This window comes from Tachypleus tridentatus, chromosome 3 (assembly GCF_004210375.1).
Source record: "Tachypleus tridentatus isolate NWPU-2018 chromosome 3, ASM421037v1, whole genome shotgun sequence".
NCBI lineage: Eukaryota > Metazoa > Arthropoda > Merostomata > Xiphosura > Limulidae > Tachypleus > Tachypleus tridentatus.
In genome coordinates this window covers 100,694,450-100,710,915 of record NC_134827.1, presented here as the reverse complement: position 1 = coordinate 100,710,915, position 16,466 = coordinate 100,694,450, and the positions used below count along the sequence as shown (strand labels likewise).

The following is a 16,466-nucleotide window of genomic DNA, read 5'->3' as shown; positions in this document are numbered from 1 at the left end:
GACAGACGCTATAATCGTTCGGGAGGGAGGAAGAGGTCAAATGTACCTGACCCTCCTGGGTATTTAACAACATCAATACCCAAATACCGACACAGTGAAACTTGGAACGGACGTGTGGCCTTTAAACATCCTCAGGGGTCTCAGAGTTCACTTTGATCAGTCATAAGCCAAACATAATATATTTAAATAAGATAAGCAACATGTGAAACAAAACTTTAGGTTACAGGTAATTTTCTAATTCGATAAGTGCCCACCACTGTTCTAAAAAAGTGTTTATTAAACACTTACATGACTACAATGGCTGCATCATCATCAAATAATTTGTTTTCCTTCGTGTAACAATGAGATATTGTTGCTGTCCAATCACTTGACACTTGTTGCAAAGCTTGAAATAATTAAGATTTTGTTAATTATGATTTTCACTTTAAACATTCACTAATTAAGTTCAGTAAGGAAGACTAAATTTACTTGCTTTATTACAGATTAATAAAAAATTACAATTAAAATATTATTTAGGTTTATGAAGTTTTATGAAACAAAAAAGGGAAAAACAAGTTGGGAAAAAATGAAATTATAGCTATTATCCTGTTAAGGAAATTATAGCTATTATTCTGTTAATAAGTAAAAATTAATTTTGTTACAAGTTACAGCTTTTCTAAAGAATAGTATTTTTTTTTAGAACAGATACGCTTCGATCACTGGTTAGCCATTCTCAAGTACATCAGTGATCGAAACGTGGCTGTTCTAAAAAATTATCATTCTTTATTGTAAAAACTGTAACTTATATTACATGAATAAAAACATATAAATACTAAAACTGTACTAATTTCTAACTTTTGTCTAAAAGACGTTTTGTGTTTTAATTCCAGAGACATAACGTTTATTCTTCATTAGACGTCTGAATAATTTTGAACAAAATAAATTTTGGATTTATCCACTTTCTTATCAGTGATCGGAATGAATCTGTTCTTAAAAAAATATTATTTCTTACTGTAAGAGCTATAACTTGTAATAAAATAATAATTATTATCAGTAAATAAACTCATTACGAAATATTTATCTTACTGAGTCGTACATTCACTAATTCTGTGCTCAAAACTCTTCCCTTACATAAAAAAAAGTCCATCTTCAAGATTTTACTGGGTAAAGTTTACGTACTACCATGAGAGTTGTGATTTTTGTTTTTGTTTCACTATTTTTGTATTTATTTTACTTCACTATTATAACCAGCTCACCACTAGCACACTGGTGTGTCTGCGGACTTCCAACGCTAAGAACTGGGTTTCGATACCCAAGGTGGGAAGAGCCCAGATAGCCATTGTTTAGCTTTGTGTTTAATACAAACAAACTACTATAAACTGCTTGAGAAGTCGTTAACACTGCACATTGGTGTGGATTTGTTGTCGTTTATTAACACAGAACTACACGTTGTGTTGTCTGCCCCGAGAAGGGCCCGGCATGGCCAGGTGGTTAAGGAACTCGACTGATAATCTGAGGGTCGTGGGTCTGAATCCCCGTCGCACCAAACATGCTCGCCCTTTCAGCCGTGGGGGCGTTATGTGACGGTCAATTCCACTGTTCGTTCGTAAAAGAGTATCCCAAGAGATGACGGTGGGTGGTGATGACTAGCTGCCTTCTCTCTAGTCTAAATTGGGGACGGCTAGCGCAGATAGCCCTCGTGTAGCTTTGCACGAAATTCGAAACAAACCAAGCTTCGAGAAATTTAATCTGGGATTTCAGCATTACCGTGGGCCAGTCGAGGGATAGTATGTGTGTCGTATAAGGGCAGATCGTAGTGCAATCACGATGGCACGAGACTCTTCCATCACCCTGTACAGCTATGTTTATAGTACCTTGTTGTGTGAGAGAGATTTTTATTTTAAAAGTGAATAAATGTTTATTGTTTTTATGAAAATATACTTTTTATCATTATTAAATGAATATATTACAGTCAGTTGATGATAAAACTTCTGTCTACATTAATAGAAGACCAACCTCTGTTAAACCCTACTGAGACATCTGTTAAAGAACACGTTGATGGTACACAGAGTCCAATTTTCGGGCTATTTGACTTCAGTATCTCGTAAGATGGTCCCGGTATCACCTAAGTATACATAAAATAGACGAAGAATGTTTATAAATTATTAACAGAACAACAACAGTTCTCTCCCAGTTTTAAGCTCAATAAAAGAACCTATCTCTAAGTATAACAGAAGAGTAACATATTTCATAATTCAAGAAAAAACAATCCATCCCTTAGTTCTACAGAAGAACAGCACCCATCCTAATTCAAAAGAAAAATAACCCCTATTCAATTTCAACAGAAAAAATCCATCTTCCAGTTCAACAGAAGAATAACATGTCTCTTAATTCAACAGAAGAACAACCCGTCTTATCATTCAACTGATTCAGCGTTAGTTTTTTGAAATTATAGACCTTATAAAACTAAATAAGAAGATGAATTTTATTCTGTTAGAAATACAAACAGAGAAGTAAATAATATAAAGAGTCCGAAACAATATATTCCAACCTTATATGCAGAGGAATATTTCTGAAATAATTATATATAGGTAAGTAGTGGTGGATTTAAGGTTTTGTGGACCCTATATCCCATGTAATTTTACACAAAATAAAATTATCAATAAGTTCCCATTAAGACCATGGGCCCTTGGGCTGATCCACCTCTAGCCCCTACCTAAATGCGCCACTGTGTGCAAGTTAAAGATTTGTTTTTCCTTTTCATCACAGATGAAACTGACAAGACGTAAAATCCTATTGCATTTTTTGATTGGCCAGGTTCTCTGCTGTGGACTGCAGTTTCACCTTTTCAAAGCTTATCAACAGAGTTTGGATAAGCAAGCCAAAAAAAAAACACTAAGTTTGATAATGGTGAAGTAAAAAGAAGTAAAAACTCGAAATGGTTGTGTTATTATAACTATTTACTTATTATTTTATAAAAATATGGTTTGTTTGTTTTGAATTTCGCGCAAAGGTACACAAAGGCTATCTGCGCTGTAAAATATGGACAGTTTTTGTTACGTACGAGTGTGCCATCCACATTCAGTACATAAGTTTTCTATCACAAATCGACAAGAATTACTAAACTCATCTGACAAATTATAAACGGTAAACGTTTTGCTTTTTTTTATGGTAATAACCACTTTTAACCAGAAGTTTTCTGAACTGATCTCTGGCCCAGATGGTTATGGTGCTCAACTCTAAATCTGGGGGTTGCACGTTTGAAATCCCATTTCATCAAATATGATTGCCAATTCAGCCAAGGAGGCGTTACAACATTACGCACAATGCTACTATTGTTTTGTTAAAAAAATAGCCCAAGAGTTGGAGGTGGATGGTAATGACTAGTTGACTTTATTCTAGCCTTTCACAACTAAATTATGGACGGCTAGATTTTAGCTTTGCGCGAAATTTAAAACAAACCAAACCTATATTGACCTGCTATACCAACACGAACCTTTCGAAGCTTTTCGTCGAACCTATCTGAAGATTTTTGCCAACACCACGTGTGAAAAATAAAGAGCAACAAATATTGTTTATGATATATGTTGAAAAACAATAACATTCTACTATAACCAGACATATTTACTCGCAAAATATCTTCTCTAGTTAATATTGTAGGAGGTAAAATTCTAAGCCCAAACTGATTAATGCTTTACAAAATTTTAAAAGACAAGTTAGTCAGATTCTTTGATACTTTCGCTCTCGCATCGCTTGTATATAAGAGACATGGTTTTACAGTACGAGTCACACACAGTATGTTGTTGAATCAATGTCACACAAATGTTATTCACTGTACTTTAAATACATAAGGGACTATTTGAGTCGAGTTCGTAAAGCTTATTCTTAAACTTCTGTTATGATTTTAAAATAATATTTAGACAAAATGACACTTGTATACACGTATTTTATCACAACACAAAAAAGTGATTATATGAATATATATATATATATATTGCAGAACAAACATTTGAAGAGTAAATCCCTGTCGAAAATAATGTTGATGTTTTTCGGGTTTCTTCTCAGATTATTTATTACAAAAACAAAATTACCTCTTGCTAGAACCAAAAGGGCGTGAGTGATGTAATCCTAGAAATAAACAGACTTTCACAGAGGACCGCGTCACTCATTTTTTGAAATTAACAAATACGATATTTGTGCATAATAACCCTAACTCTGGCAAAATATAACTATTCGATATGTATATAAAAAAAATGAAGTTGGACCAAAGCAAAATTTCAAAAACATGACCTTGGAAGCGAATGTGTAAAAATTATAAAAAGGGATAAAAATACGTAAATATTTTTCTTTTTCCAGTGTTCCTTTTAACTAGTTACTTGTTCCTGTTTTGTTAGGCAATGTTTTTTTCTCTATTTCTTAACCCACCTGAGGCGCTGAAGTGGTGTATTTGGATGATAAAGTTGGTAAACAGTATTTTCCCCAGAACGGCCGAAAGCCCCCTGTACTTCCTGGTAAAACAGCCGAGGTCTCCAAGCATTCCGAGTAATAGCCAAGAAATACTACATTTCCTTCCAATATACCGCTAGAGGGCTTACCAAGAGCATCGATCACTGAAAGCAACAGAAGATATGTAATCTATTAGGTGTATCTGTATAATGCGAGTCTATTTATCTTGTTTATAGTACATTGTTTAGATTATTACGGAATTCTGTGGATCGGTGAACTGTGTTCGTGTAATAAATTTTATGCTGTGAATGACAAAAATATAGAAATGGAATGTGTCAATGTCACAGGACATCAAACTGAGATCTGGCTTTCGGTGAAGATTTTAAAACAAATAATCCAATTTTGATCCCACATTTATTTTTAATAATCGTAATTCTGAAACATCTATTAGATTCGCACTCAGAGGTGCGATTGAAATATTCGTTCATTTTATAATTTATATCGTACGGATAATATTTCAAGTTATAACTGACATATATTTAGGCACGTGAGTATGACAAGAACGTTTCGAAATGGACTGAAATGCAGAAGCGTCGTGTCGAATTCGTTCTGTCGGACGAAAGAGGTACAAATGAAGGTACCAGCCTCATCAAGACAGAGATACCATAGCTTGTCACTCTTAAATAATTTGACGGAAAACAAAGCTTAATAATAAAAGGTAAGACCATGACGTCAGTCCTAAATATTCTTGACAGTTGAACGTTTCGCAACTATTCACATCACATCTTCAGCAAAATGATGACAACAAATAAATAAGAGAGAATGCTAATATGCTGAACTGACATTAACATATGTGAAGTTTTCGGGAAATTAAAATACTTATCCAAACAAAGGTACTTGAACTGAGAAAGATGGACAATTGAAAGTTTGTTCTATTTGTGAATTTTTACAATATATTTGCTGAAAACGAAATATGAACGATTCCGAAACGTTCAACTGTTAAAGACCGTTGCCGTGACTCATCTACTCTTTATCATTGATACTAGTTCCTCCAGTATGTATTGGTGTTCGCTGGATCGTAACGAAAACACAAACAAATTCGAAAGGGTCATCTTTTAACTTCTGTATTCTTGACAAGAACACGGTGAGAAAAATTATGATTGATGCATTTTTTTTATTTTTAAAGAGAAGCATGTGTTTTGGTTCAGCTAAACTAGATAAAGCAAATTGTATCACAATGCGAAGATAGGTCTCAAAATAAAAGATGTGTGTACGTCATGTGACTTTATTTTTGTCTTAAGTTAGTAGAAAAATACAACATTCGATTTGATATTTTAGCTGAAAAATTGCTGATAAACTTCTGAAGGCAAAATGTAGTAAGAGTTGGTACATAAGGACATGTGTTTACTGACCACACAACACATAACGACATGTGTTTACTAAATATATTATATAACAAAATGTGCTTACTGACTACACAATACATAACAAAATATGCTTACTTACTACACAATACATAACGACATATGCTTCTCGAATCCGAAACGATCAAAGATCCAGATCATTTTCCTGGTCTAATGAGGAGTCTTAACCTTAATGTGCCCATGAAAATCTGGTATGAATCCGATCATGTTTTAAGAAGTTATTAGCCCAAAAATGTGAAAAGCCCTATCCCTCCATAAGAAAATTGCTACAAAGTGATCCACAATCTGCATCCGAACTAAATTTTGGAGAGGACTGTCGTATACTGACTTCTTTTGTCTTCTGTAAAATGTTCGTGTGGATTGGTTTATCAGTTCTCAAGATAAGCGTACGGAAGTACAGACAGACGGACCCGATTGCAATATTTAGACTCTTCCTTTCGGAGAGAGAAAGGCCCGGCATGGCCAAGCGCGTTAAGGCGTGCGACTCGTAATCTGAAGATCGTGGGTTCGCATCCCCGTCGCGCCAAACATGCTCGCTCTGTCAGCCGTGGGGGCATTATAATGTGACGGTAAATTCCACTATTCGTTGGTAAAAGAGTAGCCAAGATTTGGCGGTGAGTGGTGATGACTAGCTGCCTTCTCTCTAGTCTTACACTGCTAAATTAGGGACGGCTGGCAGAGATAGCCCTTGAGTAGCTTTGTGCAAAATTAAAAAAAAAAACAATCGGAGAGAGAAAGTAGTTATCAGTTAGATACTGAGATTTTGTGACTCAGCTGGGAAACGAGACAATTCCAGTCCTAGACGGGTTTCCTACTTCTGTCTAAAGGTGTTTTATACATCAAACTGACGTCTTACGTAAGTGTTTCAATGTAATGTACAAACCTAAATATATCTTTCTAAATTATTCTTCAAAATTAAAATGTCAAAATAATCTCAAAACACCATTATAACACCCTTACGTTAGCAGCCACAATATTATGACAAAAAAAAAAAAACATGTTTTATAAGGCCCAGCCATGGTTGCGTAGTTAGTGTGCTAGATTTGTGAATGTAATGACCCATGATTTTCGACCCGTTGTAAAAGATATATGGGTTGCACTTTGAGATTGTGGGTGTGTTACATGAGTGAATGGCAAATTTTACTATTCGCAGCTCGTGAGTTGGCCATAGGTTCTGTTGACTTGCTCTCTTCCCTTTAGTCAGTTCAAAATTGGGGACAGATACACACAGATAAGCCCTTTGTATAGTTTTGAAACAAACAAACTTATCCATTAATAATCCAAGGATTTGTGGCCCGCGTCTTGTTGCTGCAAAAAACTGTTACAAACATAGATACTTGAATATGCTACAAAATTAACAGTCCATTCTCACAACTCGGTTAAACAAGAGTAGGCCAAGTGTTGGCGGAGGCTGTTATTGACTACCAGGGCCAGAATAACGCATGAGCCTTTAGGAACCGGGCTTCCAGGTAACTAGGATACCCAGTCTTTCATTCATGCTAAGCATAATGAAACTTCCCCATCCACAAGTACTATTTATACACATAAGAAAGGAAATAGTGCTCGACCGCTAGAGGTATTTCTAACAATGTAGCTAATAAAAACATACTCATCACATGTGTGTTTTTATATGGGGACTCTGTGCCCAGGACCCCAATATCTTTTAATCTAAACCTACCCTTTTGTCTACCATTCAAAACTGTGGATGACAGATAGTCATTGAGTAGGTTTGCGCGAATATCTGAAAAAGAAGACTTGAGAAACAATAACACAGAAGTACTAAAGAAACAAGTTTGATCTTGGTTTGTTTTGAATTTCGCGCAAAGCTACACGAGCGCTATCTGCGCTAACCGTCTGTAATTTAGCAGCATAAGACTAGCGAAAATGCAATTAATCATCCACCTACCGCTAACTCTTAGGCTATTCTATTGGACTATTGGACTAGCTGCTTTCCCTCTAGCCTCACACTGCTAAATTAAGGACGGCTAGCGCAGATAGCCCTGGTGTAGCTCTGTGCGAAATTCAAAAATAAAAAATCTATTTACATAATTATCACTCAAGCTATTTTTAGAAAATCATTCTAACCTCGTTTTATACGCTTCCCGTGGGCTAGCTCAGAGTGAAACAACTTAACCAGCAGTCTGGTGTTAGGCATTCGAACTAACATAACAAGTCCCAGTATATATTACAAGAAGAACGTACTAACCGTGTACGTATCTTTATATTTACATGTTTATTCGTCAGTTGGTCTACACGAGGACGAGTTTCATTTGTACATGCAGTGTACATCGTGCTTTCGGTGGAAGTGTTGGTTTCGTTTTTTCGTCTAATGGCAAGATGGGGGTGCATATCGGTAATCTTGTCTGAAAACATTTACATCATTCACAATACCGTAACATTGTCGCTGCTACTTCAACCTGGACGACACCTAATGCAACACATGGACTAAACAATCAAATAAGAGACCTATACTACATGTCAGAAGGAAAAACAGTTGGTAACATCTCTAAATTTGTGTGACTGCTCTTAACTGAATAGTTAGGTTGGATGTAACTTCTAAACCAGCTAAACGTGCAGAGAAATTTCAACGTCACATCACGTGCTCGAACCTGAGATCTCTCGATTTGCAGCCCGACAAGATCGTTTCAAGACCCCATCAGAATGAGACGCTAAACATTAACAAAAGTGAATATATGCTATCTTTTGTGGTGCAGCATCATTAGACATTTGAAAAATGTAAAAAAAACAACAAGCGTAACTTAACCATGAATGTTGAAAAGAAATGAAATGGTTTGTTTATTTCTTTATTTGACTGAAGAAAAAGTCAAAATGTACACTTGATGTTACCTGTTTCGATTATTTAGCCGATTATAAAGAAAGATGACTTTCTTTATTAAATTTAGAGGTAGAAATAGAGCTTAAATTATTTTCCAAATTAAAAACAGTGTAGTGAATAGTCTGTTTTTTTATACCAAAGCCACATCAGGCCATCTGCTGAGCCCACCGAGGGGAATCGAACGCCTGATTTTAGAGTTTTAAATCCGTAGACTTACTGGTGTACGAGCGGGGTGCAGTGAATAGTTAAGAGTTTATTTTCACATTAGAAAATTCACTTCAAACAAAACATAGACCTTCTGACTTAAGTCACATGACATCCGTCTTTAGTGCCATTACTGATAGTCATGAATAGTGTATAATTACTCCCATAATTGCCTCTCAACAAGCACGATTACCTGATGAATGTGAAATAATTTATCTATTGTTATTTTTAGTGTATAACTTGAATGCGAAATATAGAACATACTTGGCAAAGCTTTCTCTAATAATATTTTTTCACTCTCTTTCATAATTTGTATTAACTTGTATGTCTGTTTGTTGCAAAACAAAAAGCTACATGATGGGCTATCTTTACCCTGCCCATCGTGTTATAATCCCACTGACATACCGCGGAATTAAAGGGGGCTAATTTTTATGTTGGCGAAATCGACCAAAAGTACAGTTACGAATTAATATTCATAAATATCATGTAAGAAATCCGAATGACACTTTCTTACCAGTTGACTTCCATTTATATATTTATAATTTAAATTGATTTCTGAGAGTTAAAGGTGCATTTATTAAACACATATATGATAAAAGTTAAGCTTGGAAAATATTTTATTATTCGATTCAGGTACTTTCAATGTAAATTACCAATTGATAGAGGGACACGTGTTGACTTTCCCAAGGTCACATTCTTTCGAAACCGAGGTAAGTTTTTATTTTTATTTTGTTCATAAGCTATTAATTTTACAATTGTTACTAAATTGTTTTAATATATTTAACGTGTAAATATTCACGCATGCATGCATACATAATTTTCTTGAACGTAACTGACTATTTCCACTTAAAATTAAAGCCTTATTTCACCGTTTGTTTCAGCGTTTATTAGGCTTAAGAAAATAATAATAATGTACGTTCTTTTTCTAATTAGCCAAAAAATGAATTTCTAAATAACAAATTCACTCTGTATTGTTACTTATATATATGTGTGTATGTAATACATTAGTTGAACAAATGAAGATATGTTTCAATTAAATATTTTTCCAACAGTATTTTTAAACCTAAAATCACGTATGGGAAAAAATGGTATTCTTCAGTGCTCACCTATATAATAGCAAGTAGTGAAATATTGTATGAAACTAGATACGTCACGTTGACTACAACAAATGTGATAACCAAAGTAATTGTATTGCATTCCAGTAGAAAATCTTTAATGGCTAATGGCTGTTTTCAAATTTCATATATATGAAATAATGTTGTCTAGCTTCATATCTAAATATACAACGAACTATCTAGTCTTCGTAACAATTATACACGTAATTTATACTTATAATTATGATATTAAAACTAAACTCGATCCTTGCTGATAGCTAGTAGCTAGGCCTTGAGCAACGCGGTCGATGACTGGAAGAAATGAAGTTGTGTTGGTTCTCTTAGAAAAATATCTTCGTCCTTGGAAAACTGCGTGAATTCTTGACTTCCAATTACGAAAACGGTAAGAAGGCATGTTGATGATCGACTCTGATACAGATTTTCTCAAGGATAATTTCTTACAATCCGTTTGAAAGCCTTGAAGGAATTAGGTCATACAACTCACCAGTAGTTGTAGTATGTTTGATAAATAAATTATGTTCTCTACCTCCAATTCCACGAGGTAAGGTGAAGGACTCTACACGTAACCGCATCTTTTGTTTTAATTTCGCGCAAAGCTACACAAGTGCTATCTGTGCTAGCCGTCCCTAGTTTAGCAGTGTAAGACTAGAGGGAAGGCAGCTAGTCATCACGGCCCACCGTCAACTCTTTGGTTACTATTTTACCAACGAATAGTGGGATTGACCATCACATTATAACGTCCCACGGCTGAAAGGCCGAGCATGTTTGGTGCAACGGAGATTTGAACCCCTTGACCCTCAGATTACGAGGTGAACGTCTTAACCCAACTGGCCGTGCTGGGCTACACACACGCACATAACCGCAAATGTCATTCCAATCTAAACAAAGACACGAAAAGTTCATAAAAATATAATTTGCATGGTGCGTCAGACTGTACAGAGATTTGTTTAAATTGTAACAAACTGCTCTTCTTTTTGATTTATAAAGATGAGATATGGCTGTTATTTAATAGATTTCAACTATTTGTATTGTAAAATGAAAGTTTTTCCCTTAATTTACAAGGATGAGAGTTGACCATCATTTCGTGGATTTTAAATATTTTTATTGTGAAATTTGCCATCTGTCTTTCAGTTTGTTCAGTTTCTGGGAAAAATGTTGGGTCCGGACATAGAATACTAGTATTAACACACCTTGTTTGCTTTCATGCATGCATTTAATTGAAATACAGTGGTTCCTCGGTTCTCGAATTTAATCCGTTCCAGAAGGCTGTTCGAAAACCGAATCAATTTTTCCCATAAGAAATACTGTAAATTAAATTAATCCGTTACAGACCTTCAAAAATTGCGCATTATGAAGCATTTTAAGTAAACATATTGCTTATTTATACCTGTATAATAATACTTACATGTTAACCAGAAAAACTATAAACACAATAAAAAAACAATGAAAATTTAACTGCACTTTACCTGTGCTGAGGAGAGCTGATGGTGTAAATGAAAGGTGGTGAGGAACGTAGAGAGTAGGAGAGTTATTATTGTTTGGAAGGGGAGTCACCTTCCATAAAAACGTCAGGTAACTCTCCTTTTGGGGTTCTTTCTCTTTTACTTCTATTTGCACCGCTACAACCTGCTTGAGACTCACTGGACCTATTTCTCACAAAGAATTTGTCTAATGAGGTTTGTTTCTGCCTGCATTTTAAAATGTTTCAGAAGTAAGACATGACATTGTCATTGAAAAGGTTTATGCTGCAGTTTGCTACAGCTTCGTCGGGGTGAAATTTTTTCCACAAAACTTTGTAACTCTCCCTATTTTCCACACTTTCCTTGATTAGTGAACTAGGGACATCCTCCCTTCCCTCCTCCTCATCTGAAGACACTTCCTCAGTGTTGCCTTCTGTTGCTGCTCCTTCTGAAGGTCTTGGAGTTCTTCCGTGGTGAGCTCAGTGTTGTGGTCTTCCACCAACTCCTACACATCATCACCACTCACATTCAAGCCTATACACTTGTCTAGTGAGACAATATCCTCGACAACAGGCTCAGACTCAAAGTCTTCAAAGTCTCTATCTGGTACTGAGTTTGGCCACAATTTCTTCCAGACTGAGTTCATGGCCCTCAAAGACACTTCCCTCCAGGCTTTGTCTATGATCCTCAAGCAATGGAATATATTAAAGTGATTTTTCCAGAACTCTCTAAGGGTTAACTCTGTGTCAGAGGTCACTTCAAAGCACCTTTGAAACAGTGCTTTGGTGTAGAGTTTCTTAAAGTTCGATATGACCTGCTGGTCCATGGGCTGAATGAGAGGAGTCGTGTTAGGGGCAAGAGCTTCACCGTAATGAAATTGTACTCCTCCACCAACCCGTCCTCCAAGCCTGGTGGGTGAGCAGGTGCATTGTCCATCACAAGAAGGGCCTTGAGTGGCAACTGTTTTTCCGTGAGGTAATTCTTCAGACTTAGGGCAAACACTTCATGGACCCACTTTATAAAAAAATGCCTGGTTACCTATGCTTTACTATTAGCCCTCCACATGACCTTTAGTTTACTTTTCAGGGCATTATTTTTCTTAAAAACCCTCGGGTTCTCAGAATGGTACACAAGCAAAGGCTTAAGTTATAAGTCCCCACTTGCATTACTACATAACAATAGAGTTAGCCTGTCCTTCGTTAGCTTGTGTCCTAGCAGTGACCTCTCCTCCTTGGTGATGTAGGTCCTCTTTGGCCTTTTCTTCCAAAAGTGGCCTGTCTCATTACAGTTGAACACTTGTTGGGGAATAAAACCCTCAGCTTCTACATAGTCTTTAAATTCCCTTACAAATTTATCAGCAACGTCTTTGTTAGAACTGGCACCCTCCCCATGTCTAACCACACTATGTATGCCACTTCTCTTCTTAAATTTTTCAAATCATCCCCTACTAGTCTTAAAGGCATCACTTGTATCAGCACTCGTTTCAGGGGGTGTTTTTCAAGAGGTCAGAATGCAACTGCTTTGCTTTCTCACAAATGATGGTCTCAGAAATGCTATCACCAGCTAACTGTTTTTCGTTTACCCAAATCAACAACAGTTTTTCTACCTCTTCCATTGTTTGTGATCTTTGTTTCGTAAGCACTGTCACTCCTTTTGCAACATCAGCTACTTTGATGACCTCTTTATTTTTCAGTATAGTGCAGACTGTAGACTTCACCATACCAAACTGTGTAGCAAGGTCAGACACGCGAACACTTCGCTATGAGATCTTTTTTCACCTCTATTGTGGCTCTAACAACTTTTCTTTTTGGTTTGCTGCTTTCATTATCCTTCTTTGACCCCATGGTGGCTCATTTAATCAGAATATTTAGAAAAACAACAAAAAGAAAAACGAGAACGTTCACAGCAGATTTTATCGGGGGTGTGGACTGAGCGACAGGTGCGGGTAAAATGTTTTGGACAAATTTGGCATAGGTCGAAAATGGTCGAAGGGTCGTTCGGGTCATTGGTCGGGTTATTTCGGGGGGTTCGGGCCACGACAGTTTGGTTCGGGAACCTAGTTTATGTTCGACAACCGAAACATTTTTTCTCAAACAATATGTTCGAAAACCGAATTGTTCGAGAACCGAGATACCACTGTATGTATCTGAGGCTCCTTTAATCTAATTGATTGACAGACATTCGACCAATCGCAAAACTTCTTTTGAAGGGGAAGGTATCTGAGCAAATCGAAAATGCACAATCTCTTTAAATAACAATAGAGTGTTTGTTTGTTTTGGATTTTGCTACTCGAGAGCTATCTGCGCTAGCCGTCCCTAATTTAGCAGTGTAAGATTAATAGGAAAGCAGCTAGTCATCATCACCCACCGCCAACTCTTGGGCTACTCTTTTACCAACGAATAGTGGGATTGACCGTCATATTATATAACGTCCTCACGGCTGAAAGGGCGAGCATGTTTGGTATGACGGGGATTCGAACCCGCGATCCTCGTATTACGAGTCGAATGCCTTAACCATCTGGCCATGCCGGGCCTAAATAACAACAGCAGACGATCAAACAGGATTAGAAGATAAGAAAAAGATTTTACTTTCACCTTCCGCCCTAGTGGGAGATACTTTTCTCCAGAACAGAAGTTTTCCATTATTCAGACATTAGTTTTAATGGTGAACAAATTTTGCTGAAGCTTAAAGTGAACAGAGACAAAAATGATATAATGAAATGGGGGTGGGGAGGTCAGGTATATGACGAAATTCTTAAATTGTTTCAACAATGAAAACCTATTACAGGATCAGAAATAACCTCATTCTCTTAATGTATTTTACATCGATACAAATAACGTGATCATTTATTATACTACAGAATTTACAGATCTCGTTAAGTATTATCAGAAGTCGTATAACCCTAAAAACTGGGTTTAGATACCCGTGATAAAAACATCACTGAGAACCCATTGTATATTTTGATGTTAAACAAAAAACAACGAGTCTTTTTAAGTATACGGTTAATTTTATAACAGTAAGATTTATAAAGAATGTTTTATTACGGTCAAAGTTCATGGTACGACATTTGTAGTGAGAGTCGGAAGCTCTGTTCGTGAACAGTAAAATTAAAGCATTGCAAGCAAATTTCATGTCTAACTGATTTGATGTAATAAATGGTATTACATTATCACATAATTTATTATTTCAAATCTACTGATAAATTTATTTTCTGTCGCAATACATACAAGTTCTAGTATTTATAAACTAGCTTTAGAATCGTAACTGTACAGTAGGTCAGTCAAAAGTGTATGCATGAACATACGTAATATTCCATTATGTACCTTTTAAAAATCTTACTTCATAGCTCCCAGTGGCTCAGCGGTATATCTGCGGACTTACAACGCTAAAAACCGGGTTTCGATACCCGTGGTGGGCAGAGCACAGATAGCCCATTGTGCTTAATTCAAAACAACAACTTTATAAATTATCGGTCAGTAATTTCTCCTAGTTAACACTGATTTGTACGAATTTGTCTTTCACTGGTCTAATCATTGCAACTATAAACTTATTTGTAGTATCTGTCTAAATACTTGATGAAATGACCAGTTTGTACGTTAACTGGTCTGCAATTTTGACCACTAAAACATGAGTTCAACTGGCTAAAGTTTAATATATACTGATCGCCCTAGCAGTAAATGACATAAATTACCCAGAATGCAGCACCGAGCACGTAGACACTGCTGTCTTCTGGGAATTTTGGCGTCCCACCTCCCCTTACCACTGGCCTTAATGAGCTGGGTCTCGTCAGTAGTTTCATTTCCTCTTCCCATTCTTTACTTTATAAAGAACAGTGAACAATTAGCAACATATTTAAATGAATTTATTTTGCACCGTTCACTCTAAATAAATTATTGTCAAGTCACCCAATTCAGAGCTTCAACAAGCGATGGCTGTTTTTAAACTGAACATAATTAGATATTTGTAATTCATCTCGTCCGGATAATCAATAATGAACTTTTATTTAAACAGAGAATTTCAGTTATAAATGAGCTCTCCATACTGACACAACTTTGCTATGATTAAGTTTGTTCTAAATAACTTGCATAATTTCGCAAAAAAAAACGTTATGTTGTAACATTTGATGTGTTTTATTCCGATACTACAAGGTGGCCCGTATGTCCCTACCCACCCATATGTTATTATGTTATATTTAATTATGCATGTATTACAAATTTGTTTCCTTTTTTCAGAGAAATATGGCTGATGTAAGCCTATTTGCACTTGAAGAACATGGCGTCGCACAATATTGTGCAGCGAGAATAAGAGACAGCACACAGATACACTGGATACATGGATATATGGATGGGTAGGGACTCACGGGCCACCCTGTATATTTCTAAATGTATTTCATTCCTTTACTTTGTGTTTAATTCTTTTTTTATATAAAGCGTTGGAACTTTATAAATATTTGTTTGTGACACTTTACCTGTTTGATATACGTTCCTCAAGATGAACTTTAGAACATTGTATTTTGACACACGTTTCTGAAGATGAACTTTAGAACATTGTATTTTGACATACGTTCCTGAAGATGAACTTTAGAACATTGTATTTTGACATGCGTTCCTGAAGATGAACTTTAGAATATTGTATTTTGACATGCGTTCCTGAAGATGAACTTTATAACATTGTATTTTGACATGCGTTCCTGAAGATGAACTTTAGAACATTGTATTTTGACATGCGTTCCTGAAGATGAACTTTAGAATATTGTATTTTGACACACGTTCCTGAAGATGAACTTTAGAACATTGTATTTTGACACACGTTTCTGAAGATGAACTCTACATCATCGTATCTTGACATACTTTCCGGAAGATGAACTTTAGAACATTGTATTTTGACACACGTTTCTGAAGATGAACTTTAGAACATTGTATTTTGACATACGTTCCGGAAGATGAACTTTAGAACATTGTATTTTGACACACGTTTCTGAAAATGAACATTAGAACAATGT

The 16,466-nt window shown here is 36.0% G+C and overlaps 1 protein-coding gene across 1 annotated transcript in view; it reads right to left on the bottom strand.

Moving 5' to 3' along the window:
- LOC143247608 (O-acyltransferase like protein-like) overlaps positions 1-16,466 on the bottom strand; it is a 47,952-nt gene that overhangs the window by 24,998 nt on the left and 6,488 nt on the right. Inside the window, exons 2-4 of the mRNA XM_076495934.1 lie at positions 4,405-4,589; positions 1,996-2,104; positions 289-385 (exon numbers count right to left, since the gene is read on the bottom strand). Of these exons, the coding sequence (XP_076352049.1) occupies positions 289-385; positions 1,996-2,104; positions 4,405-4,589 (391 nt within the window). The remainder of the gene's footprint in view (positions 1-288; positions 386-1,995; positions 2,105-4,404; positions 4,590-16,466) is intronic.